The 25,889-nt window shown below is 48.8% G+C and overlaps 1 protein-coding gene across 2 annotated transcripts in view; it reads left to right on the plus strand.

Moving 5' to 3' along the window:
• Window positions 1-25,889, plus strand: part of ZBTB16 (zinc finger and BTB domain containing 16) — a 71,900-nt gene that overhangs the window by 31,058 nt on the left and 14,953 nt on the right. For both annotated transcript variants that reach the window (XM_072355061.1, XM_072355062.1), the window contains exons 3-4: window positions 2,416-2,513; window positions 13,401-13,487. In XM_072355061.1, coding sequence (XP_072211162.1) covers window positions 2,416-2,513; window positions 13,401-13,487 — 185 coding nt within the window. The remainder of the gene's footprint in view (window positions 1-2,415; window positions 2,514-13,400; window positions 13,488-25,889) is intronic.

Raw genomic sequence — 25,889 nt, forward strand, 5'->3', positions numbered from 1 at the left:
TTTGCTTTTGTGTGCATTGAAGGTACGGAGCTCTCTTGCAGTGTTCAGCAGAAAATGTTGCCCGTGTCTCCATGCTGGAGTTGGTCCCTGTGGACCAACAAGGTGGGGAACGAGGGGACAGTGCAAGGCAGGGGGAGATGTGGTCACTGAGGTCTGGCAAGAGTTTGTCTTCATTTATGGGGAGACACCCATAGAAAAGCAACAGTAGGAAATGGGCCATGTATCCTTGAAACAATCAGGAAGTGGTTTGAGTTGGAAGGGACCTCAAAGGCTGCTGTGCACAGGGACACCCACAGCTCCAGCAGTGCTCAGAGCCCCTTCCAGCCTCACTTAAAACCACCAAAGTTTTGCTTGAGCTGATTAGCCAACTACATTTTAACTCACTGGAAACACGTTCCAGCCCCATAGAGGTGAGCGCTGTAACTTTGGCTGTGCTCTCCCCAGCCAAAAGGTTTGAACCTGTAGGTGCAGAACCCAGCTCAGCCTGAAGCACAGAAGTGTGACAGGCATGTCCATAATTAAAAATGTAAAATTAGAAGATTGTCACTTATTTAGCTGCTTCTTGGCAGTAGAAGTCTGTCAGGAGGCTCGTGTTTTATTTATTTTTGCAAGGCAGATAAATCCTTTGGATTCTAAACTGCCTTGGCCTGAATTCGTGCATGACTCTTAATCCTCTGCTATGACACAGTGAATTCAGGACAAGCTTGATTAATAATTATATTCTACAGCAAAGTTGAGGGTTGAAACAAACTTGCTCCACAGCTTTTTGCTGCCTTGTCTTTCTCTGGGAGCATTTGCTCAGTGCTGGGTCTCTCTCTGTAGCCCAGCATTCCCAATGCTGCAGTGTAGCATCCTTGGGTCTCCTCATTACCAGGCAATTGTGGGGCTGGATGCCTTGCACGCTACCTGAAGGAGCCATCTGTGACAGCCAGAATGGGAAACAACTTTCTTGCAGAGTGCACTGTGCTGCTGTGTTGTCTCAAAGCAAGTCATGGACTTTTCCTTCCTTTTACCATCCAGACCCATACAAGACCATTTCTGTTTTGTGGTTGGCAAGAGCACAATAAAAATATACTTGTCTTGTTGCAAAGTGGTGATAAATGGTGGATTCGATCAGAGGTCGGCGTGTGGCTGTTTGGTGTGGTGCTTCTCCAACACACACAAAGGCTTCTCTGTTTACAGAATGTGATTTTGAAATGTTGCTGCTGCTATCACGAACTCTTCCTTGCCACCAGTATGAGAAGTTTGGGTTATATGAGGTGCAAATAGGCAAAAGCTTAGGCAAAAGCTTGGCTGGAAGCATTCGTTACTTGGTTATGATAGTTTTTAATGCTTCTGTCAGTTGCAAAGCTGCACTCATTTGCAAAAGCCTGAGCTTATCAATGGTGTGAACCTCGGTGCGGTGTGGGGTGTTGTAGGTTGCAGTTCTGGTTGTGCAGTTTGGCAGAGGCAGGTGTTGTTTTGCACACCAAGAAATGGTGAGGGCCACATTTCCTGTTGGTTGGCTGATGGTTGGTTTTCTTTTATGTTGTGATTGTAACAGGCCGTGTCTGGGTAGGAATTGAGATTTGATAACAGATGTGTCCAAGCAACCTCTTAGAGTTACATCACTTTATCTTAAAGGGCCCAACACGTAGGTGGGAGTTTACCAAAAGATACTGTATGTAGATATCAGGAATGGCTGATGGATGCAAACACATATCCCACATTCAATGCTGAGAAACAATCTTATGTAGCATGGCTTGGGTTGGAAAGGCCCTTAAAGATCCTGGAACCACGGAATTGTAGAACAGGTTGGATTGGAAGGAGCCTTAAAGATCATAGGACCATAGAATTGTAGAATGGGCTAGGTTGGGAAGGTCCTTAAAGAGTGTATAACCAGAGAATGATTGGGTTGGGAAGGTCCATAGGATGGTTGGCTTGGGAAGGTTCTGAAAGAGCATAAGAACCATAGAATGGCTGGCTTGGAAAGGTCCTTAAAGAACATAATAATCACAGGATGGTTGTCTTGGGAAGGTCCTTAAAGAGCATAAGAACCATAGGATGGTTGGCTTGGGAAGGTCCTTAAAGAGCATAAGAACCATAGGATGGTTGGCTTGGGAAGGTCCTTAAAGAGCATAAGAACCATAGGATGGTTGGCTTGGGAAGGTCCTTAAAGAGCATAAGAACCATAGGATGGTTGGCTTGGGAAGGTCCTTAAAGAGCATAAGAACCATAGGATGGTTGGCTTGGGAAGGTCCTTAAAGAGCATAAGAACCATAGGATGGTTGGCTTGGGAAGGTCCTTAAAGAGCATAAGAACCATAGGATGGTTGGCTTGGGAAGGTCCTTAAAGAGCATAAGAACCATAGGATGGTTGCAGCTTGCCCTCTCCCCAGGCCCCCAGCAGCACTAACCTGTCTGTGTTTTCCCCTAGGAAGCTGCACAGCGGTATGAAGACGTACGGATGCGAGTTGTGTGGGAAGAGGTTTCTGGACAGCTTGAGGCTCCGAATGCACTTACTGGCACACTCAGGTGGGTCGGGATTGGGTTGCTGGTGGGGATGAGCTCAGTGCCCACCTACTACAACCACCTGATGCATGCATTGCACCCAGGGGTGACCTTGACTCCTTTTGCAGCAGCAAATGGCATCCATCCCTTGAGATGGGACTTTTTGGTGGTTTTGAGTTTGTTTTGTTGTTGTTGTGGTGTTGTGTTTTTTTCACCTTGTTTTTAAAGTTTGTTTTCAATTCTGTAATTGGGGAAATATTTTTCCATGCTAAGCAGCCTGCAATAACAAACTCAGTGTAGTGCTCTGTGCTCTGTGCTGCTGCCAGAGGGCTCAGGCAGCGTCTTTGCTCCTGTGTGCTGGGCATTGCAGGCTGATCCTCACGTACAGATACCCGGCGTGGCTTCATTAGCAAAACTGTTGCAGAATTAGGTATTCTCTGTCTAATGAATCTAACTATCGGGTTCAAATTATGCAGGCCCTTTAATTAAATAGATATAGGAAGGCTGGAGCTCTGCGCTTGGTGAGGAGGCTTCTGCAAGTCAATTTAGCCTGATGTTCCTGTTGGGCATGCAGCCCCATGTACAGCTCAGGGTTTTATTTAATTAAAACTAAAAAGAAATGCAGGTGGCCACTGGGATGTGGTGGGATGCTCCGAGGGGAGCAGCGCTGCATATTGGGTTCTCTCAAGGGGATGATGCTGGGGAGCATCCCAGGGATGCTTCGTGTTGGTGGCAGAGATCCTGAGCTCGGTTGCTTTACAAAGCAAAATCCGACTCCGCATGGGGCACGGGGGGCCGGGGAGGGGCTGAGGGCCGACAGCATTGCCCTGGGGCTGCAGGGTACGGACGTCTCCCCCCCTCTCTCCCGCAGCGCTGGCGTGCGCGGCTCGTGTTTGTTACCGCCGCTTTGGCTCCTGTCCCGTCCATGGCCGGCTGCCAGCCGTGCGGGTACAGTATGTACAGTGAGCGCCGAGCCAAGTTTGTCATCGCACAGGATTAATTTTTGCTCTAATCTGGCAAGGGGTGAGGGATAGGGAGGGGAGGGGGGGGAAGCGGGCAGGGCGAGCTCTCCCAGCACTCGAAAACAGCCGCGGTGGATTCCAGCGCTGTTATTTATTAAAGCAGGAGACCTTTGCACCTCTCCCCTCGCCTCCCCCCGGCCGGGATGGAGCTCGGCTCTACGGGGTCGGCTTGTTTTCTCGGTCAGCTTGTTTCATACACAAGGTGATGATTGAATTGGGAGCATGCCCCAAAGGAGATGGGTGCCCCCCACCCCAGCTCCAATGCCCCCACCCCCCACCCCCCCCCCCGTAAAGGTTGAAGGCAGCGAACAACATTTTTAATAGCATTTTGCATTTCAAACTTACCTAAGCAACTGTTTTGGGGAGAAACCTGATGACAAGGATGCACTGCAGCTAATGGGTAGATTAGGGAGCACGTCCCCATTGCCTCTGCGCTGCAGGGTGTGGGGCACAGACCTCATCCCCTGGCATGGGATCATGGCCATCACAGGTGCCATGGAGCTTTGGTTCTCAAGGAGAACATCCTCAAAGAGTACATACTCAAAGAGTACATCCTCAGCCATCCCAGTGATCCTATTTTATCTTTTTGGCCAAACTCTTCCCATAGAGGGACTGAAGAAGCAATGACCTGTGCCCCAGGGTAATGGAGAGGGGAAAAGGGGAGGAGTGGTCCTATAGGGAGAGGGGATGGGAAGGCACCATTACTATCCTTGCATCCATGTGCTCTTGAGCTTATGGGGGTGCATGTCTCATGGAAACACATTTCACTTTGGGGTTGAGGGGGATGGAGGGGTGCGGATAAGAGAATCCAACATGCCTAAACGTGCTCATTCTCATCCTTATAAATGTCCAAGCCAGCCCTATGAGGGTTTTGTGATGTGATGTGGGGGTTATTCGGTGCTCTTATCTCAGCAGCTTTCAGGTGCATGATAAATACTCTGCCAAATGTTTACATTTCAATATAGGCTTACCCTTAATGAAGTGCAAAGTGTTGGTGCATGCGTGGCGTGGCTGCATTATCTCTTCCTGCTCCTAACAGGGATGTGTTTGCAAAAACTTTAAAGATTGCTTTAAGAGAAGGACAGAAAAAATACCCACTCATTGCCAAGGAGAAGCAGGGGGGATTTGGGGGTTTACTCCTTCCCTGCTGCTTGCTTTGCCTTTGCTTCTGGTCCGAAATCTCTGCTGTGGAGATGGATGCTGTAACCACCCAGACTGCAAATGGGGACTAATGTGGGCAAGGCCATGCATGCAGGCTGCTGCAATGCATGGGCAGTGCTGTGCCCTCCTGCAGCACCTGCATTGCCCCGGGGGGCTGCAGGGGGGTGGAGGAGCAGCGCTGGGAGCTGCAAGGTGCCGGGAGCAGAATGCAGCCCCGACCCTGCTGCAGTCCCATGGATGGGGGTGTCCTGTGGGGGCACCTGGGGGTGCTCATCGTGCCAAGATGTGGCAATACAGCCTCATTGCCCGTCGCACATCTCCGATGAACATCAACTTTCCTTCCTCGCTGGTTATCTCCGGCTGAAGATGTTTGATCAGAGATGGAGGCGATAGCCCCTCGCCGTGCTCCTCCCTCCGTGCCCGGCATTGTTCGATGGGAAGGAGCAGGAAGGGAAGCGCTGAAGGCTCAGCAGGGATTTTTCCCGGCCCCCCCCACCCCCCCCCACCCCGCCTGGCCGCCGTCCCGCGTTCGGTCCCCGAGTGATGTCAGCGGCCTGCCGGCAGGTCTGGATGTTCTGCCAGCATTCCTGCGTTTATGATCATCCGCAGATGTGCATCCAAGAACACACTGTACCCACAGCAGAAATTAATGCAGGCTTGACTGCCGGCCAACCCGCACACACAGGAGAGAGGAAGAAAGAAAACAAAAACTGTTTAATGCTGTTTATAAATTATACACTGGCTGATGAAAAATACATTTCTCTCTCCCCCCCCCCCTCTTCCCCCCTTCCACCTCCCAATCCTTTCTGCCTCGGGAGTCTGAGCTGAGACCAGAAGAATATGGTTTGCTTTTTAGCTCCTGTTTTGGCTCCATTCCTAGACCCGGCTGCTGATTCAGAGCCAGCTTATTTCCCCCCCCCCCCCTTACCTGATGAAATATATTTCTTTTTCACCCGTCACCGCTTCTCCTCTCTCCCCTCTTTTTTGGCTGCTCTTTGTTATTTAAGGTGTTCTGCGCCGCATTATGCGGAGCGCGATGCCAGGACCCATTACAGCACAGTGCTCTCTGTAGCAAATAAATCTTACGCACATCTGTCTACATTAATACTGCTAAATATATGTGATCATCGCGGAGCAGCCCGTCGCCTTTCCAGGTTCCTCGTCGTGAATGCTAGATGGGAAAGTTATGGAAGTTCAATGCAGGGCAATGTGCTGGAGCCCCCCAGGGGGGGGGGTCGGGCTGGGACCTCTCCCCTTGGCTTGGAGCCACTCTCTGCCCCATTGCTGTGCCTGCCCAGCCCTCCCCACGCCGCTCACAATCCATTTACATGGCTTTTGTGTTTTTTAATACTGCTAATGTTTATCATTTGCCCAACAGGCTTGACAGATTTTGTTTCCTGTAGAGCATCGCGGCTTTAAAGCCCCCTTGTTGCTAAGTAGCAGCCTCCCTGTACTGTAATGGGCTGATTTCGTATTCCGTTCAGCACTGTATCTTATTTTTGTATGCAAGACAAAGTGTTTTGATGGAGGACGATTGCAGAAGTGTCTGGAGGCTGTTTGGAGTTTTATGGGCTGTATAGTACACTGTGTGCTTTCTGAACAGAACACAGGCTGTTGAATTTTGGATTGGATTTGTCATTTTTTCCCCTCTGAGAGGAGGCTGTCAGATAGAACATTACTTTAAGGGTGGAGGAAAAGTGGAAATTATGTAATAACCTTTTTTATTGTTGCTAAGCTGAAATGATGATTATTTTTTTTTTAACCTGCAAATATCCCTTTCTCCCCACGACTTCTCCCCTTGTCCCCAAGCAGCGCCTCAATGAGCAGAGCTGGCTGATGATGTTGGGATGTTGACGCTGATGGATGCTCTCCCCACCTTTGGTGCATCCATCCCATCCCCTTATTTTCAGGTGGTGTGTGAGGGAGGTGCTGCCTGCTGCCTTCCCACGTCAGGTGATGCGGCACAGCAGTGGGCAAAGTCCCCAGCAAGGGACAGCCTTCACCCCGTCCCCATGCCTGGCGTGGTACAACCACTGCCACCTGGCCAAGCCAATGGCTTGGGTGCCAAAATGAGCCCCAAACCCAAAGCACAGCCCTGGTTTATCCCTTGCTAGCAGGCTTCCCCTTGAATATCCCTCCTGCCCAGCTCTTTGGGATGCAGACCCATTGCCTTGCAGCTTGAAGGCAGCTGTGGAGAAAGGGTTGAGCTGAGCATCCCATTAGGCACCACTTGGGCACCTTTGGTTGCTCTTTGCTGGCGAGCTGGAAGGAACACATAGGAAATACTTTGGTTCACACGTTCCTCCTGTGCTACCTGGCGCTGCTGTCTGCCATTGCCCCATGAAGCTGGCCCTGATAGCGCTGCGGATGAGCTCATCCTTTGGGGCTGAGGTTCACGCTCGATTCAGAAGCCTTCATCTTGTATTAAACCCACACCTTCCATTTTTTATGTTATCTTTCTATTCAATTATTGCATATATATATATATATTTTTTAATGACGGTTTAGAGAACGGGATGAAAAGAAAACCCTTTCACATCTCTCTAAACCCAAGCCTGGTTTGCAGCTTGATATTTTCGGGCCCTTCTTAGATGCCTTTAATGCTTTTAGTGGAAAGTACTGGAGATTTTCCTCACTGTCTCTTCCACTTGGGTGAAATAGGGGAGAAGAGGAGGAATAATAATAATAATAATAATAATAACAATAATAATAATAATAAAAAGCAGCTTTATGCGAGCAAAAAAGAAGAAAACAAGAGAATGGGGTAGAGAACAGGCTAAATTTAAAATTGTAATTGGCTGACTTCCACAGGCTTGCGGGTGTTTTAATGACTCATAATAACTTCATTTAAAACCAGCTGAGCAGAAAATAGATTGGAGAGGAGCCTCAGGCCATTATGGATTTGTTTTTTTTTGACAAGCTCTGTTTTCGGCAGCCAGGAAGGCACTCACAGAGGGCTCGGCTGTTTTCTCTCTCTTAGAGTTGGTGGTCTGCCCAAGAGAGATTGTATAGAAACCAGGGCTTGGATTTTTTTCTTTCTTTCTTTCTTTTTTTTTTCCTTTCCTGATTAAAAATAGATGCCTTGAGGTATTATTTTAGCATCACTGCGGGTTGTTTCTTTGCACTTTTGATGTGGTGAATGGAACATAAATAAAATTGTTTTTGAAATTACTGAATTAATTAGGGTAGTAAAGCGACGACAGTGCATAAATTTACTTGGCACTTCTTTTTTTAATCCATGTATTTATTTATTTTTTTTCCCCCTCTCTCCACCTTCTCGCCGATTACAGCGTTTTAATAATATATAATCCCAAATTTTTATTAATCCCTCGTGCCTGAAGGGGTGGGGACTGGAGTCGGTGCTGTGTCATGCATGCAGGGCTGTCGCTTTGGAGCACGCGTTGCAGTTAGGCAGGATCTGGATGTTCTGCTGACATGGAGCCCTGCCTCAAGACCCTCCTTGAGATGCAGCGCGGGCAAATACTGCTTTTTCCTGTTTTCTGCCTCAAAATAGCAGCCGTGTGTTTGTGTGGGTTGAGCCCCTTTGTGCCCATCCTTTGGCTGCGTCGTGCTTCTTGAGGGAGGATGTTGCAAGGCTGTGCAGGAGCGTAGGGCTGTGAACAGACATCCCATGATGGCTCTGGTTCTGATGGCTGCTCCCTGCCACAGCTCGGGCCCTGGGTGGCAACCAGTCAATGACAGGGGTTGGAGCTGTATGGTCTTTGAGATCCCTTCCAACCATCTGTGGTTCTGTGCTCCTTAAGGTCCCTTCCAACCCGTTCTAAGTTCTATGGTTCTGTGCTCCTTAAGGTCCCTTCCAGCCCATTCTAAGTCCTATGGTTCTGTGCTCCTTAAGGTCCCTTCCAACCCATTCTAAGTTCTATGGTTCTGTGCTCCTTAAGATCCCTTCCAACCCATTCTAAGTCCTATGGTTCTGTGCTCTTTAAGATCCCTTCCAACCCAACCCATTCTAAATTCTACGGTTCTGTGCTCTTTAAGGTCCCTTCCAACCCATTTTGATTCTGTGATTCTTTTTCCTCCTGTTTTTTAGAGGCATATGAGTTCTGTTTTTAAGTACCTCTTCTCCTTATTGCCTCAGCCTTTCAGCTTTCCCCTGGCCACCAGCCCCATAAAAGTTTTATCACAGCCAGGGACGGTTAAATGGGCTCAGGAAAACAGTGCTTTAGTAAATTGGTAGAATTAGTTGGGAAGGTTAATGAGGCACGGCTCATCTGCTGTCGGAGGAGAGCAGGTTTGTGGAGGTAGCAGAGCACCTTGCAAAGGTGTCCCAATGCCATCTGTGTGACCCTCACAAGAGCTGTCTGTCCCTATCTATCCGTTGTTATCCTAACTCTGGAAAGACCAGCACTGAGCTTGTTGTGATGCAAAACCTCAGTTACGGTGCAGGAGTTGAAAATCAAAGCTTTGGAGCAGCCCAGCAGCTTCAGACCTTCTGCCCGTGCTGCAATTACGGTCTTGGGAACACCAAAGGCAAGCAGACGAGTGTCATTTTTAACCAGTTAGAACATTTTACTACTTCCTAACATCACAAGCGTTAAACCTAGAGAGCCTGCTCCTTGTCCTCAATAAAGTAATTAAGCTGAATGGGCGTTGGGAAGTATTATTAAGGCTGATAGGGACTAAAAATAGGAAGGCTCTGTTTTCAGATCTACAGAGCCTTTTCCTTACAGGTCAGAGCCATTTCAGGGCACCCACATGCCAGGATGAGCTGTTGAGATGCAGGATGCTTTGCAGGAGGTGCGGTCCGGGCACTAAAGCTCATAGTTTGCTGTGTTCCATGGGAAAAGCTGATCAATTGTCTCCACATTTCACAGAGTAAATACCAGGGGGAGTCTGAAAGAAGCTGTTTTTTTCTTTTAAACGGGTTAAAATAGTGGTTGGATGTCGGTGGCTCCAGGTTTGCAGTGATTGGGTGCCCACCAGCTTGGGCACAGTGGATAGGGCAGCAGTGAGCTTGGCATGGCCAAGGGGATGCTGCCTGATCCTAGGGCTGCTGTGTAGCCTGGGACTTTGAGAGGGAAAAAGATGTGGAGAAAGGGGTCGAATGGCAGCGCTGCATCCATGGCTGCCCAGTAGGTAGTAACTGGAGGCAGAACCCTGAGCTGGGAGCCACAGGCATCGCATCCATCCTGCTCAGGGACGATGCTCGAGCTCACCGTTTCTAGGATCTAATTTCTGAGAAGCCGAGCTCATCGCTCACGCCGTGTCATTAAAACAAGCATCATTCATCCCCATGTCACGGCACGAGCAGCCTTAGCCCTGCAGGGAGGAAAAACCTGTCCAGCGAGGAAAGAAAAGGGCCAAAAAGCACAAAAAGCACGTGCTGACCCCATCCCGCTGCGTGCCGGGCACTGAGCGAGCCGCTTCTCGCCGTGTTTTTGCCAGCCTGCTGCCGCCAGGACCTTTATTAGGCAGGAGCTATAAATTTGCTCGTACAGATATAAATGTTCGGTGGAGGCTTGTGTGCCAATTACAAGGCATGCTCCAAAACACAGCTGATACTTGGCAGCACGTTAAGTCCCATCCCCTTGGGAAGATCATCTGAAGATATCTATGTACTGTAGGCAATACAAGCCGCTCGCTAAAAATACCCTCCCCAAAACTTCTGTTTACATTTTAATGGGCTAATGGCTTTTACGGGTGTTATTTCAAAGGAGAAAAGAGTAAAAATGAGAAAAAAAAACCAGAGGGGAGAGAGAAAAACAAAACAAAACCAAACAAAAAAGCCCTGACACCGCAGCCTCCCGATGTACCGCTTTCAAATATGTCATGCTCCCTCTAATAAACATCTAACTGTTTTTTCTAAGCCCCGTTATAATAAGCTCAGATGTTGGATGACATTTTTCCTGGTGACTCACATAGTAAAATTAACCTTGAACTATTTACATATTCAATCGCCGTACTCTCTCCTCCTCCCCCCCCTTCCCCTCCCCTCCGAGCAGTGTGTACATTACAGGAATTCTGGCTCCAGATCAGTTTTTGTTTTGTTGATTAAAAAAAAACCTCCCTGCCTGGAGTACACATCTACTTGAGTGAAAGAACACACAGTCCTGGCCTTTGGAAATTGGCAGGCAGCGTGCTGTTCCCTGACTGATAAGAGGTACTGTAAATAAAACTGTACAGCATAGCCTGTTGTAAAATGCCCCGTGTCTGTACTCATTGTTCTGACAGCTTATGCTTTTTTTGGGTATGCTGTTTTGGTACACTCTGTACTTCCTTATGTAACCCAGCGTGCATATCTCATCAGAACATTCACCCTGTTTATTTTAAAATCTCAAGGAATTTTGCTGTCCCCCTGCCCTCCCCACCCCCCCACCCCCCCGGTCAGCTGCTGGCAGGCGCCTCATGCTTTGCTTTTCTCTGAGCTGTTCAGCAGTCCCTGTGCCTGTTTGTATCCACCAAGCTATACCCTGCTCTCATGCCCACCTTCCCCTCTGCATGGGATGGCATTGTGTTAAAGCGGGGGGCCGTGTTGGTGCTGAGGACTGTGTCAAAGCTGGGGACTGCAGCTCCGTGCTGTCCCCACCGTGGTCCTGATGCTGGTGGGGTCCTGGCCCTGCATGCTTCAGCTGCTCAACGCAGGGCCAACTTGTTGCTGCATCAGGTTGATGTAACCTCGTGGATTACGCTTAGCAGCAGTGGGTCTCGGAGAGCTCGAAGTGGCGATGGAGAGGCATCGCCTTGGCAACTGCCTGCTGTACATCAGCTGTGCTGGAGGCTGATGGGGAGGGGTGGGCGGTGCTGCCCTATTGATCAGGGTCCCATGGGTGCTCAGGAAGGCTGCCCCAGTCCTGCACTCCCAGTGCCTGTCCCTGCTGCTGGACTGGGAGCTGCCCCTTTGCACCTCATTGGGATGCTTGCTGTGCTCTGTGCCTGGTTTGGCTTGGCAGGATGTTTTGGGTGCTTCCAAGTGCCCATCGTTTACCATTTGGTAGATGAGGTTTTGTTGTCACCACCTGGACAGTGCCCCGTGCCCCCTGTTCAGCCCTGGGTATGGCATGCAGTGTGTGCGTGTGGGGAGAAATGAAATTACAAAACAACAACAGGAAAAGAAAACAACCCAACACAGAAACTGTGGCATGGGGGCCCTGCTGGCCTTTTGGGTCACTGCTCCAGGAACAAAACATCCCAAGCAAGCTCCGGCATGATGGCTCCTGAACAGCAGTGACCTCTCTAATTATGCTGGTAATAGAGCCCAGCTCATTATTAAAGCTGTCCTTGGGCAAAGGGAAGGGGCAGCTGGCATGGGGCTGTGTCCCCACATCCCTGTGTCCCCCAGCACATGGGAGCAGGGCTGTGGCCACGGCCGTGATGTCACCAAAGTGCACCTTCCTATTTATTTTTTTGCAAGCAGCCATGTGGTTTATGCACACTTGAGTTGTTTTGAATGCAAACTTGACATCATAGGGAAGGCAGCAGAGAACAACATATGCACAGTAAACAGGCAGACTGTCTTATTGATTAACAGATGAGACCTCTATTATCGATCAAAGCTTGGCGAGAAAATTTATCACTTTTAATTTCGCTGCTGCCAAATATTTCTGCCTGTGAGCCAGCCGTTACTAAGACAATTTAAAGGCGAAGGAATTCTCGTGGTAATGGATTTGGTGGTACCTCCGTCTCTCCTTTTGTTTCATTGCACTGTGCATCCCCAGGTTGGTTCCTGAGCGTGAGGAGCAGCTCTGTGTGCCCCTGTCCTCTGAGCTGCTCCTCCGCGCTCTGCTCCGCGGATGGGTCCCTGCGGCAGCAGAATCGAGCTTCACGATCTCACAGCCTCGTTCACAGCTCTGTCCTGGCAGCGCATGCACTGGAGATAGTGTGCATTGTTAATCTGGTTTTATCTGGAAGTGACTTATCTGCTGATAGACATCCTGTTTTTTTTCCTTGTTCTCACCGGCACCTCTGACCCGCCGCACGCGGCACATGTTGATAGTGATTTTCTAAGAATTCCCCCAAACACCACATCTCTCTCACAGGCAAAGGAGTATCTGTGCTTCTCACTGAATGGTGTTGTTTCTGCCACGCTGCTTATCAGATGGTTCTGCCTTCGCTTTCCTCCCATCCTCTGATACTGGTGACGGCGCTACAATAGGAAGGGGCAGGAAACCAATTAAAGTTAGATCAGTTGCCACTCTAATGAAACTCATTGATGTTTAATGATTTTTTGAAAGCAAATATTTAATTTCTTCTTGGCAAGCAACTCCTCGCAGTGAAAGAACTGTGCAACATCAATGGTGTATCTGTACATTGTGCTGTTGTTTGGAACTCGAGGAGCAGTGGCACGGAGGAGGGCAGCTGCTTCTTGCTGCTGTTTGTGGGCTGTAAAATACACGTCCCTCTATCAAACAAATTCTGCTCTATTATGAAGTGAACATCTTTAAAAATGCATGCGTTCCTACAGGAGTCCTCTTCATGTCATTTTCATGCTGCTTGCTTGCGTTGGTTCCATGAGAACCTTTCTCTCCAGGACTGGATAAATCCTCCTATCTGATACTGGTTAGGCTTTGATTTTGGATGCTTGCTGTCGAGTTGCTCCATCCAAGCCCTGTCCCCCTACATGGCTTCAGTGCTGGGGATGCCTGCCTGTGCCCACCCCATCCCTTCTGCAGTGCTCTTTGCCACTGTGATTTCCCACCTTGCTGTGTGCCGTAGCTCTCTGCTCTGCGTGCTCTCTGAATAATGCTCCTTTTCCCCTTTGTCTTTCCAGCGGGTGCCAAAGCATTTGTCTGTGATCAGTGCGGTGCGCAGTTCTCAAAAGAAGATGCCCTGGAGACACACAGGCAGACACATACTGGTATGTTGACTTTTCTTTTTTTGCTGCTTAACTCCTTCTCCAAACAAACAGTGCAGAAGGAAGCGCTGTGCGTGCTGCCTCCGCCCCAGGCAGCCGTGCTTTCTAGGAGAGCCCTCTCCCAGCTCTGTTGCTTCTCCCCCATTGAGCCCTTATGTCCAATGGAGTCCCACCGCCCCGCTTGATCTTGCCCCATTCTGTCCCTAAGCAGTGACCCTTGCCGCCGTTCCCTTTGGAGATGCTCACAGTTAGGCTGACTTTCTGCAGTCGTGCAGTGATGCAGTTGCTGGGGAGCACAGTGCTCTGCTCCAGATGTGGTCGTGGTGCTGGTTTCACCCCAGTGGGTTTGTTTGTTTGTTGGGAAATGAAACTTTTGCTAAGGGGAATGGTTTTAAACTGGATTTAAAATGGTTTTAAACTTTTGCTACGGGTACGAGGGGGAATGGTTTGCAGCTGAGACAGGGGAGGTTGAGGTTGGATCTTAGGAGGAAGTTTTTCCCCCAGAGGGTGGTGACGCACTGAACAGGTTGCCCAAGGAGGCTGTGGATGCCCCATCCCTGCAGGCATTCAAGGCCAGGCTGGATGTGGCTCTGGGCAGCCTGGGCTGCTGGTTGGTGACCCTGCACACAGCAGGGGGTTGGAACTGGATGAGCATTGCGATCCTTTTCAACCCAGGCCATTCTTTGGTTCTGATCGACGTGATTCTAAGCGCCTGTTTATTGAACTCCATTTAGACCTAAGTTTGATATTTAAGCTTCCTTTGGAAGTTTTGGTAAACCACAAGATTAACCCCTTGTGGTTCTGGCTTCTGACCTGGCTGAATCAGAAGTGTTGCTGGTGGCAGGAGTTGCTAAAGGAGTTGCAATTTCCTTCCAGGCAAGTGGTTTGTTGCACTCTTGATGTTGTAAATATGGCTCTGAAATTCAAGGTATAACTCTCATCAGACTTTTTACTGAATGTGACCAATGCAATGGCGCTTGGCCACCATTTCAGACTTTAAGAGAAGCTTTCCAAGAGATAAATAACGTTGTCAAGACTGTTTTGATGATCGGGAGCCTAAGAGTGATGCATTATAAATCATCTGAGAATCTCAGCCTACACTGATCGTTCTCTTCCTGCTTTCAAGCATCTCTACAAATAATTGCACTGTATCTGGGGCTCTGTGTGGGTTTCACCTTGCAGCCATGAGGTCTGTGCATCGCTTCTAACAGGATGCTGAGATGCTGAGTGGGATGAGAGCAAGACTGGGGCCCTGGAGAGCCTTAGGTCCCTTCCTTGGCACAGGAGCACAGCCCTATCTGTTATCCCAACATCACACAGTGAGAGAGCCATCAGTGCACAGTGAGACCCTCCTGCAAATCACTGTGCAATACACCACGCTGATAAAGAAGGCAGCTTGCATGGGAAGTCTTAGTTTCTGTGCTTTCTAAGGGTGAGATAGCCCAAGCTCTTCTTCCAGTGCAGCGCAGGCGCAAGGCAGTGATTCACTAAAGCACTATTGCTTTTATAGCTTAGCACTAAAGTATGCATGTAGGAAACCATTGTGCAGCAAACACAGCGTAGTACGACTGCTCCCTCTGCGAGGGAAACGTTGCTCCTTTCCAAAGAGCTATCAACAGTTGGCTTCTGCCACGTTTCTGTTACTGTGCTTTCCAGCTCTTTGGGTTGGATGCGGCTGGCTGTGGGTAAGCACGAGGAGCTCCGTCTGCCCCATCCAGGGTGACAGATAGATGATGTAAATGCTGCCCTTCCAACCCCATAGTGGGTTTGCTATGGGGCATGGAGGAGTTCACATCTGGTGGTCCCAAGTGGAGTCTTTGAGCAACTCCTGAAATCAAAATAGCAGAGAAGAGCCCGCTCCCCTCTGTGCTATATTAAGGGCAGTTTAAATTAGAGCAAGCTAGTCTTTCAATGCGGAAAAAACTGATAGATGCCATTAATGGCTGCGCTTATACTCAAAGGTTGAAATTCGATATGTGGACGCTATGTTGGCATGCAAAACATGACCAGTTATATGCCAGAGGTTTTAATGACTGATCAGTAATATAAATTGCTGCGTCACTGAGCAGGAATAGGCTCAGCACGTCATTTGATCTGGAAACTTTGCTGGCCAAGCAGCAGGTAATAAATTTTAAAGTGATTGCCCTCTGTATTCAAAGTCATGCTACTTGAGGCTGAACTTTGCAAACCGTAATCTTTTTAGCAACTGTATGCGCTGTAGGTTAGGGAGGGGAGGAGTGCTCACAGGAGCTGGCCAGCACATCAAGGGGTTGGCTTTGGGACGTGCCCCATGCTGGGCTGGTGAAGCAGGATCTGGAGCATGGGTTTGATAGTGGCCGTGCATGGTGTCATTGTCCCAGAGCACCACCAAATATTGCACTCCCAGGGCTCTGCAACCCCTGCAGGCAATGGCTTGATCCAGACCTGTCCTGAAAACCATACAGAGCAGCGTGGAAATGGGCTGTCGCTGATGACCTTGACAATTTTGCATGAGTCAGTGTTGCTCTGATGGAAAACCTTGGGCCCGGACCATGGTGGTCTGTGTGTGCCAAGGCTCAAAGGGTGACATGAAAACTTAGCCCAGCAGAACACGGTGACCCAGGTTAAACAGGTTTATCATCACCTCTGTGAGCTGTAAACACGCGCGTCTCAGTTACACATCAGAAATGGGCTTTATGGCCAGAGGAGCCCACACTCACTGAAATTAATAGCTTCCTGTTGTTGGGCGGCACTCAAATAGCGCTGCCTGTGGCATAAGAAACATTCCTCCAATACAGTTGCTATAATTAGCTCTCTTTCTAAATAATGACATCTCCCAGAAAAGGGTTTTGGAGCGTCATCCTCTCGTCCTTAGCAGCAGGTTGTTTGGCCAACACAGTGGAAGACCTTCACACTTTGCCAGATAGGAAAAAAGAAAGGAGCCCTTTTTTGGGTAGATGTTGGGGTGGATGGCTTCAGGGCTGGTTCAGACCTTTCTCAGGGAGAGGCTCAGTAAACAAGCTTTGTAGAGGACTCGTTTGGCACAGATGTACCAAAGCAGACCTGTTTTGTTCAGAAACGCAGCTCTTATTGGAGGGTGCAGCTCCAGTTTGCCAAAAGCCAACTGATGGTTGTTGGTTTTCTGGGTCATCCAAAGCCTGGGAAGTTTTCCTAAGCGGATGAGTAAGGATTCCACTTGTCGGGCTTCTTTTTTTCCACGTGGGGAGATGTTTCTCAGGTGAACAGTTTGGATGTAGGAATTCTCTTTTCCTCACATTTTTCTGTCGTTCTCACTTCCCCTTCTGAAAGGCAATGCAAAATAATAACCCAGGAGGAGCTGGACTTGGCAATCCTTATGGGACCCTTCCAACTCAGGACACTCTACGATTCCAATTTGGTGTAAATTTGCTGCCTGGTTACTGCTGTAAAACAGTCTCTTACGGTGGAAAAATTAAGGCCTCCTTTTAGCTGCAATGTAAAATGTATTAAAAGACAAAGTCACTTCTGCTTGTAAACACAGAGATGGCCACACTGCCTATGGCCCAGCCGACTCTGGGCTGAGAGGTTCTTTCTGGGTGTTCACTTTCCTTGGCCTCCATCCTACAGCAATAGGAAAAGCAGCAACTGTTCTGGCTCATCTTCATAGCAGCGTAAGCCCAGCACCATGCCGGAGGGAGAGTGTGGAAAATTACTTACTGTGCTCTTCTAATGTAGAGGAAAAATTAAATGTATTCAGGAGTAAAGCAGCCACCACCAAGCAACACATCCACAAACAGGGCTCTAGTAGCTCAATGCTGCCATTGGCGGTAATGGGGTTGGGGCTTGGCTGGTGTGCCATGCACTTTTAGTAGTATCAGAGGTGATATGTGTAGTAGGTAGAAGCAAGAGGCTTCATCCCATCCCTCCTCCTCCTCTCTACCATCACTCCCACATCGCTTCTGTGGTGATGTCAGTACTGGGGTGCAAACAGCAGAGAGGAGTTAATAAAACCAATCTGTAACTGAAAATTGAAAAGCTATAAATCTCCCTTTATTATTATTTTTTTTTTTCCCTGGGATGTTGGTAGCATTTTGATTTAATAGTTGGACAAACACAAGGGTCTATTTTATTCAGAGTTTACAGGCCTCAGGGCTGTTATTCCTCCAAATTTAATAGCATTGAAATTGCAGGGTTTGCGATAATTTGCCTATCACTTTCTGCTCTCCCATTGATGTTTATTGTCAGCGGGATGGAATCTCAATCCGATTCACTTAGATAACATGTCTGTTAAACATTTAGATAATTGTGCCATCATTAACTTGTCACATTATTTTAGAGATTCAAAACAGTAACGTGGTAAGTGAAGGTACAAAGGGAAGAAAATCCCACATGCAGGAGTAGAGTATGGGGTAAAGAGGAGCTGGGGGGGGACAGCACAGCCCTGGGATGCTCCCACCAGAGGGATGCTCCTGTCCCAGGGAGCTGGGAGGAGGCAGAAATGGGGGGTGCAGCCCCCAGACTCATCAGCAGCTCCACTCCTCTCCCCAACCCAACACGTGCAGCATCTCCCGGCGTGCTTGTGACTTTCTATTACTGTTTCACGGTACTCTGGAGGGTTTTAACAGAGCTGCTTGATTGGGCTTATGGGGAAAATACCATCAGATAGCATTTTTCTCCATAGATAGAGATAACGTACGGTAGTATTAAGTATGTTTACACATAATTATCCCTCCCGTACTCGGTTGTGTGAACACAAGTGGAAGAGCAGAGGATGCAGGAGGCATAGGTGTGGGAGCAGATGGGTGAGTGACTCCAGCGAGCTCCAAGCTCTGGGGATGCTGCAGCACCACAGAGATCAGCAGGAGTGCATTGGGAAGCTCCTGTTGTACCATGCGGGGTCAGTGAAGGAGGAGGGCTGCATTACCAGCCCCTGCCTCATGCTCTCTGTGCCCAGCCAGAGCTGTTCCAATTGGTGCTGTCCCCATTTCTTTATATTATTACTGGTGTTGCATTGGCTACTAGCAAACAAACAAAACAGTTACACTTAAAACCGTGCTGCAGGCTTTGGTGTACGATGCCTGGCTGAGCAAAGCTTTGGCATATCTGCCCTGTAATAGCTCCAATTTCAGATGCAAGTACAGGCAAGGGAACCATCAGCTTTTTGGTTTTTCATTAGGAAAAGAAAACTTCCCTGTGTGTTGGAGTCTGCAGAGCATTGGGCTGCTTCCTTCCTTCAGCATGGGGTGCTGGGGATGGGGCATGGTGCTGCATTGGGGTTGTGGGGTGAGTGAGCTGCGAGCAAAGGGAATGTGGGCAGGAGCCATTGAGAACAGAGAGAGGAACTTCAGGGAATGTGGATGGGAGCTTTTGGGAATAGGGACAGGAGCTTTTGAGAGCATGGTTAGGAGCTTTTGGGAACAGGGACAGCCTTTGGGAATGTGGGCAGAAGCCTTTAGGAGCATGGATGGGAGCCTGCGTGAGAGCCAAGCTGTTAGGGAGAGGCATTACCATTTGTCATAACTGAGCTCTCTGACCACATGTAGATCTTTACAGGTGGAAAACCATCCCCACTGCTCAGGAGGTGATATCCCCCAGCCTGCTGCTAGAGGCTGAGCATTGCCTCCCCGCACCCCAGCTGTGATCCCAATAACAAGTGAGACAAGAGAGGGTGGAGGAGAAGCTGAGTGGTGGAGTTGGAGAGTGCACAAATTGTGGATTTTTCCACAGTGAAACAAAGTTTTGCTCCTCGTGTGCCAGCAAAGAATGTTTCAGGCATCGCTGCCAAGTCTTGCGATATTTTGGCAGCTCTTGAAGTGCTTCACGGACCTGGAGTCCTATGAACACATCTGAAAGGATCGCGGAGAGAAAAACTGTAAATACGCAAGAAAACATCGGCTCCAAAGCTGTTGTTTTATTACACGGTTGTGATTTTTCTTTTGGAGGTTGGAGTGCTCGGGTATGGCCGTGCTGAGGAGACCTCATGCATGGGGCTGGGCTGGGGATGCAGGCTTTGGTCCAGGTGTGAGCATCACACGACCCCATCTAAGGAACAGATGGGAGCAGAGATGTGGGTGCTTGGTTCTGGAAGTTGAACTGCAAACCCTGAGCGTGCCAAATAAATCTGGTTTCCCTCACAATGCTGCCTTCCTTGCCGAGGTTTTAGCTGCCACATGTGGAGGGTGCGAAGATGCTTTTGGCATCTGATGTGCTCAGGAGATGAAACGGGAGTGATTGCAGGCAGGGGAACCATCTTCTGGCACAAGGTTTGCTGCTTCAATAGCACGAGCTGATTGGATCGAGTGGACATCCAGCCTCTGTGAAACGGTTGTTATCGAACTGGAAGTTGAGTTGTGGGCTGCATGCTCATGTTTGGAAAGCTTTTAGGTGGTCTGACAAAGGTCAGTGTGGGTTGGGAGATCCCAACCATGCTCAGTCCTGAGTGTTCCTTGGGGGGAGGGATGTGTTAGCTCAGATGTTTGGGTGTAGCGGAATGGGATGGAAAAGATGATCCAGGAAAGGACAAAAAACACGATTTGAAGTAGGATGATCAAAAAAACACTCCTGAGTTTTGGTAAATAAAAAAGATCAGCTTTGTTTCCAAACACTTTCCAAACTAAAAATGGCAGTTGCGAGAGCGTAAAGAGGCATCTGTCTTAATCAGATCATGATGAGCTGATATCTTATTAACCCCAAGCTGCTTTTGGCAAGCAACCATGGCCACAGAGCAGAGGCGCTGCCCTGGGGCTGGGAACTGCTAGCAGCCAGTGCTTCTCTCGATAGCATTTCAGATAGTTGTATCCCCTTCCAAAAGCTGCAGCCCACGAGGGTCCCCCCTTTACCTTTCTGCACCTTCCCCGTGTGGGGCTGAGCAGTGCATTTGTCCCCGTTTTGCTTTCTGCCGAGCGATGTGGGGCTTCAAGAGCCCTTCCCAAGTTTGTTTGTAAAAGGGACTGAAAACTGCAAACAGAGGGAAGGGTGAGCACCAGCATTCGGCTGAAGGCTTCTGCCTTCTCCTGTGTTTCCCTGCTCCTGGTCCAGGAGCTCTGTGTGTGGAAGCTGATGTCTTCCAAGAAATTGGGGTTACTTTGCAAACATTTATTTCTCCAAAAACAATGACTGTGACAACGAAACTTCCCATCGGAAGCTTCTTAATTTAGGAGCATAATTCATGATGACAGTTCAACAAACAGGAGGCTCTTGCAGATAAAAACGAGCATGGGGCAGTCACTCCTTCCATGGGGTTCAGAGGCAACAGCACAGCACCAGAAGCCCATGGCCGTGAGCACAGAGCTGCCATTGGGCTACCATGTACCCAAAGGAGTGTCCCCATCCCCCACAGCCTGGCAGAGGTGCTGGAGAATGACGTGTCCCCAGCTCGCCTCCCCAATGTCCTGCTGTAACCCGACATGCAGGGTCTGCAGCCCAAACACTTTGCTGTGTGTCTTGGCTCCCTCCTAGCAATGCCATGCCTGGCATTCTCACCATGCAAACAAGTCCCACTTCTCTTGGAGCTGCCCTGGCCATCCTAGCATTCGATAAAAGCTGGAGATGTGCACTGTGTTGAATGCAGCAAAGCCAAAACTCTCTGTGTGCTGGAGGCTGCCTGTGCCCCCACTTCCCTGCAGAGCTGATGAAGAAACAGAGAAGTTTGTTTCTTGCTGTTGCCTTGGGGCTATGCTCGGCAGCAGCAGTGTGTCAGATGCCATCAGTTTGGAAGGGACATTCCCTGCTGGATGTTGATAGGAGCTTGCTTTGGAGTTGCAGTATCTTGTGTTAGCTGTGTATATCAGTGTGTAGAGTTGGTGAGGTGCAGTGTAACCTTCTGACACCACTTTCCAAGACCCACTTCTATGGCTCAACGTAGCGAGTTTTCAGCTGGATGGACCCTTTTGAGTGAATGACAGAGGAATTACAACACCCTGAAATACCCCAGATCTCTCCAAAAGCTCCGTCAGGTTTTAATTGGTGCTACGCACCGATGTGTGTAACAGGAGCTAAGTGAAACTGGGCACAAACATTGGCACACATTGTAGTCCATCCTCACACCCTGAAAGAGGCTCCGCCAATGGAGCGGTCAGGGTTAAAGGAAAGAGGACTTTGTGCAGAGCACCACGCGCGCCCTGAAAGCCGCGTTGTGCATTTTTAGCTTTGGGAAGGACATCAAAAGGCATTTGGAAAAAAGTAGTGGTTGGTTTGGGACGCAGCTCCTCTAATCCAAATATATCTCAGCAGCACCACGTGACGGTGGCAGGCTGCTGTTACCTGACTTGAACTTGGGATCCTCGTGCTGCTCCGGCTCCGTGCAGCACATACAGCTTCCTGTCCTTGTCATGCTTTGCCATCCCTATCTCACCTGGAGTCCAGTGGTGCTGGATGCATCCAGCCCCATTTGGGACCAAGCATCTATCAGGTGCTTCAAAGTTTTGCATTTAGAATACCAGAATTCACTAGTTACAAGTCGTGGGTGTTGGTAGCTCTCACTGGAAGGGTGATGTAGGGGTGATGTATTACCCAAGGCTCCTGCAATCATTTTTGGGTACTGTGGGTTTGCACCGTGCATTGGGAACCCATCCTCAGCTCCCAGCCCGGACCCGCGGAGCCGCTCGGATCCGCAGCACAGAGCCTCTTTGTCTGACAGTAATGTTCTGTGACAGTGCTTGAAATCTGAGTCTGAGCACACATTCCTGAAACAGGGAATCGCGCTGCCTTTCAAACCCGCTTCTTTTCTTAACCTTTAAATTAAAGGAAAACAAAAATTCCCTGCCCTTCGGAGAGAATTTATAGTCGGGAGATCGGATCGGACGGGAAGTACAACAAGGTTGGCATTGCTGTGATCAGACACATTTGCCTTAAAAATCAACAAATAGAAAGGTAGCAGACCTGTGTGCTCGCGTTTAAAATGAGCGCCCAATGGTCTACGTTTAATTTTCCTGTGCAAATACTATTTAAACTGCAATGAGAAAAGCCCTCTTGCTAAGCTACAGAAAAATCTTTCTTGTCCTTTAATTCTAGATGAAGGGGATTAGTGTGAACATATTTAACCTCTGACCCTCAAACAAAAGCATTATCAAATTTAGTTGCCAAGTGGTTCCCCATTTAACTGAACCAGTTCAGTATCTCAGCAATTTTTTTTTCCCTCTCTCTTTTCCTTTAAAGCTTTAAAATCTATTGTTGCCCTCGGAACATTCAGAAGGGTTTGCACTGCTCTGTTCAGGCTGGAGATGGTTGTCAGAGCACCGATAAGGGAAACCAACTCGGTGCAGTTGGTGTCAGACTCACCAAGGGTTCAAAAAGAAAAACACAAACGAAACCGCCCCAAACAAACAGCGCTTGCGGTGGCCTCTCTAGGTGAGGCCGTTTGCACCTTCGTTTTCCTGCACCCGCCCTGCTGCTGGCGATGCCCCAGCCCTGCTCTAAGGTTTGCTCGCCGCAGCGCTGGTGCCTGTGCCGCGCTCCCCCAGAGCAGGAAACAAAAGAGCACTCTCTGCTCTCTTAATCTCAGTTTCCCCGTGCATGCAGCTGGGGCACCCACAGCCTGCAGTGCGCTGCTGTGCGCCTCAAGGTGCGTTGTGCATCACCTCCTTTTGGGGTGAGCATTTCGCTTCACCTCCAATCCGTACATGGTTGAGCATGTTGCATTGCCTCCATATGGGGTGAGCATTCCATGTCCCCTCCAGTTAGGGTGGGCATTTTGCATTTCCATATGGCATGAGTGTTTAGTGTTGCCTCCATATTGGTTGAGCATTTTGCATCCTCTTAGTTTGGAGTGAGCATTTTGCATCACCTCCATTCGAGGTGAATATTTTGCATCCCCTCCATTTGGAGTGAGCATATTGCATCAGTTCCATACAAGGTGAGCGTTTTACATTGCCTCCACATTGGTTGGCCATTTTGAATTCTTCTCCATATTGGTTGAGCAGTTTGCATCCCCTCCACTTGGAGTGAGCATTTTGCATTGCCTCCGTACGGGATGAACATTTTATACCACCTCCATACAGGAGGAGCATCATGAATCCCATCCATTTGGGGTGAAAGTTTTTCATCCCCTCCATACAGGATGAGGTCGCGGTGCTCATGAGTGCTGGCGCTGCCGGATGTGCCGGCAAGGAGCACTGTGGGGCTGCATCAGATAGTGATGAAATGTGTAAAACTAGGTGGCCAGGGTCTCCGGCCTGAGGAAAATATTCCGGCTCCGTGGAGGAATGCAGAGAGGGGCCTCCCTTAAAAAGCTGGTGTCCATTTACAGTGCATCTCTCATAAACTCGGCCACTGGGGTAAGGGCAGGGGGACCAGCCCTCCTGGTATGTGATTGATTATCTGGTATTTATGCCATTGAGGACTTTTCAGCAGTTTAGGGTCAAAGGGTCATCTCATGTGTCTTGCTGCAAATCCGCTTCCTTTTGTACAGTGAGGGCTGGGTGAGCAGACACACAAAAACAGCTTTTTCTTTTCCTTGGGAAAAAGGGGAGGGGGGCGGGCTGGTGTCAATGAATTTTTTTTTTCAGTCTTTTCTGAATAGTGTCCTTTTTAATTCTAAAGAACTTTTAATTAAAAGTAGCAGGAAAGTTCATCTTGACAAGGTTTAACTTACCTTAACAGTTACTTTTGTGTCCCGGGATCCTCGTCCTCCCCACTTAAATATATATAAAAACATATTAAAGAAAAAAAAAGGGAGGAGATGTTTCTATCTGTTACAGCTTCCCATCTTCTTGAGTTGGCTGAGAGATCTTTTTCATCTCTTCCCTTTTTTTTGATGTTTTCTTTTTAAATAATGGAGCTCCTGGAATAATAAGCGGACGATAGGAAATGTTGCTTTGTGTGTCTCAGCAGCCCTCTGTGCAGCATCCTAAGGGCAGTTTTATTTGCTGGCTTGGCAATCAGGGCTGCCCCGTGTTTCCTCGCTGCCCCTCAGTGACAACTCTGACAAATGCAACTTATACCATAGAAATGTATGGGGGATGCCCTGTGCTGCAGGGTGGGATGGAAGTGCTGTGTTGGTCCAGGGTTGTCACTGATTTAAGACCCATTTTGAGCTGAAATGAGGGGAAAAAGAGTTAAGATCTTGGAAATACAGCTTCCAGCTGGAAAGTGCTTGAGGTAGAGATTCTCCAGCCAGAAAGACACCAGGGGCCAGCATTTAACTGGTGAGGATTTCATCTGCTCCTTGAGGCTCTTTGTGTAAGGATGGAGACCTCCGAGTGGTTTTGAACGAATTAATTGAACCATCATTCAGCAAGCAATGGGAAAAATGTGTTTTCGGCAGCGAATCAAGTTATTTTTTCAGCTGGTTCCATTTGAAATTCCTTTTGGGGAAGAGAAATGCGGGCAGCCGTAGTGGTGGCGATGAGTAAAGCAGTGAGATGACAGCTTCCCTGGTGATGCGGTGGCAGAAAACACTGCAACAGTGCTCCTTCAATAGAGAAATGCCCACTCCAAGGGTGATGCTGAGCACAGGTGGGTCTGTGTCAGTCAAGTGAAGCTTCTTTCCCTGGAAAACATGGGCCAGGAATTGGACAACCCAAGCGTGTGCCGGGGTAAAGTTTCCCTAGGCTTTGGCTGCAGCCGTACTTGCCATCTTTCACACCTGGTTTAAGGCTGAAATATCTTTGCTGTCTCTTGCCTGTGTCTAAATTCAGGCCCGTTTGTCTCACTGAGCTTTCCCCATTCAGCTGCTGGGCCAGATGGGACTCTACAGCAGCATTTATTTCTCTAGTCAACATGCAAAGAGGTCTTTTGTAACTGCCTCAGTCCCGAATTTGCATTGTTTAGCAGCAGAAGGACTGAAACATCACCATCTCGCGCCCTTCCATCCGGTCTCTGTGGAGCAGATTATATTCCTCTCATTACAGTTCTTTTGCTGACTGTAAGCTAACTGGTACCACAGTGCCTAATGAGTGCATTCAGTGCTGAAAAGTAGAGGTTGGCTCCTTTGATGCACGCAGTTTTTGGCCACCTGAATGGCACTGATACAGACTTGATAAGAAAGGTCTTGGCAGGGAGGCTTTGCAAGGACAAGGAGTCAGTGCTGAGGGCTCGGCATTGGTAAATGTCTTCAAATCACTGTTTGACCTCAGACATAGCATTACGATTGAACACACAGAGCACCGTTGGTGTGAGATCTCCCTGGTGCACTCCCAGCCTCGTACAACAATAGGAACTGGGAAACCTCAGCATCTTTTACTGCGTGGAATCGCAGTAAAATGTAATTGTCCCATAAAGAAGCCGTTCTTATTTTCATTTCAAAACATAAGCTTTGTGCAGTCCTGGATTTCCTCAGGAGGAAAACCTGTCTTGGCAGTGCTGGCAGCCCTGGTGGATGCGGTGCACAGTCGGCAGGCTGTACCCTTCTATGGGCTTTGTGCCTTGACTTGGGGAGTGCAATGTGCCACAGTCCTCATCTGGAATGAGTGTCTCCTCCCAGATACACGCACTGCAGCCAACGCTTTG

This window comes from Excalfactoria chinensis, chromosome 21 (assembly GCF_039878825.1).
Source record: "Excalfactoria chinensis isolate bCotChi1 chromosome 21, bCotChi1.hap2, whole genome shotgun sequence".
Taxonomy (NCBI): Eukaryota; Metazoa; Chordata; class Aves; order Galliformes; family Phasianidae; genus Excalfactoria; species Excalfactoria chinensis.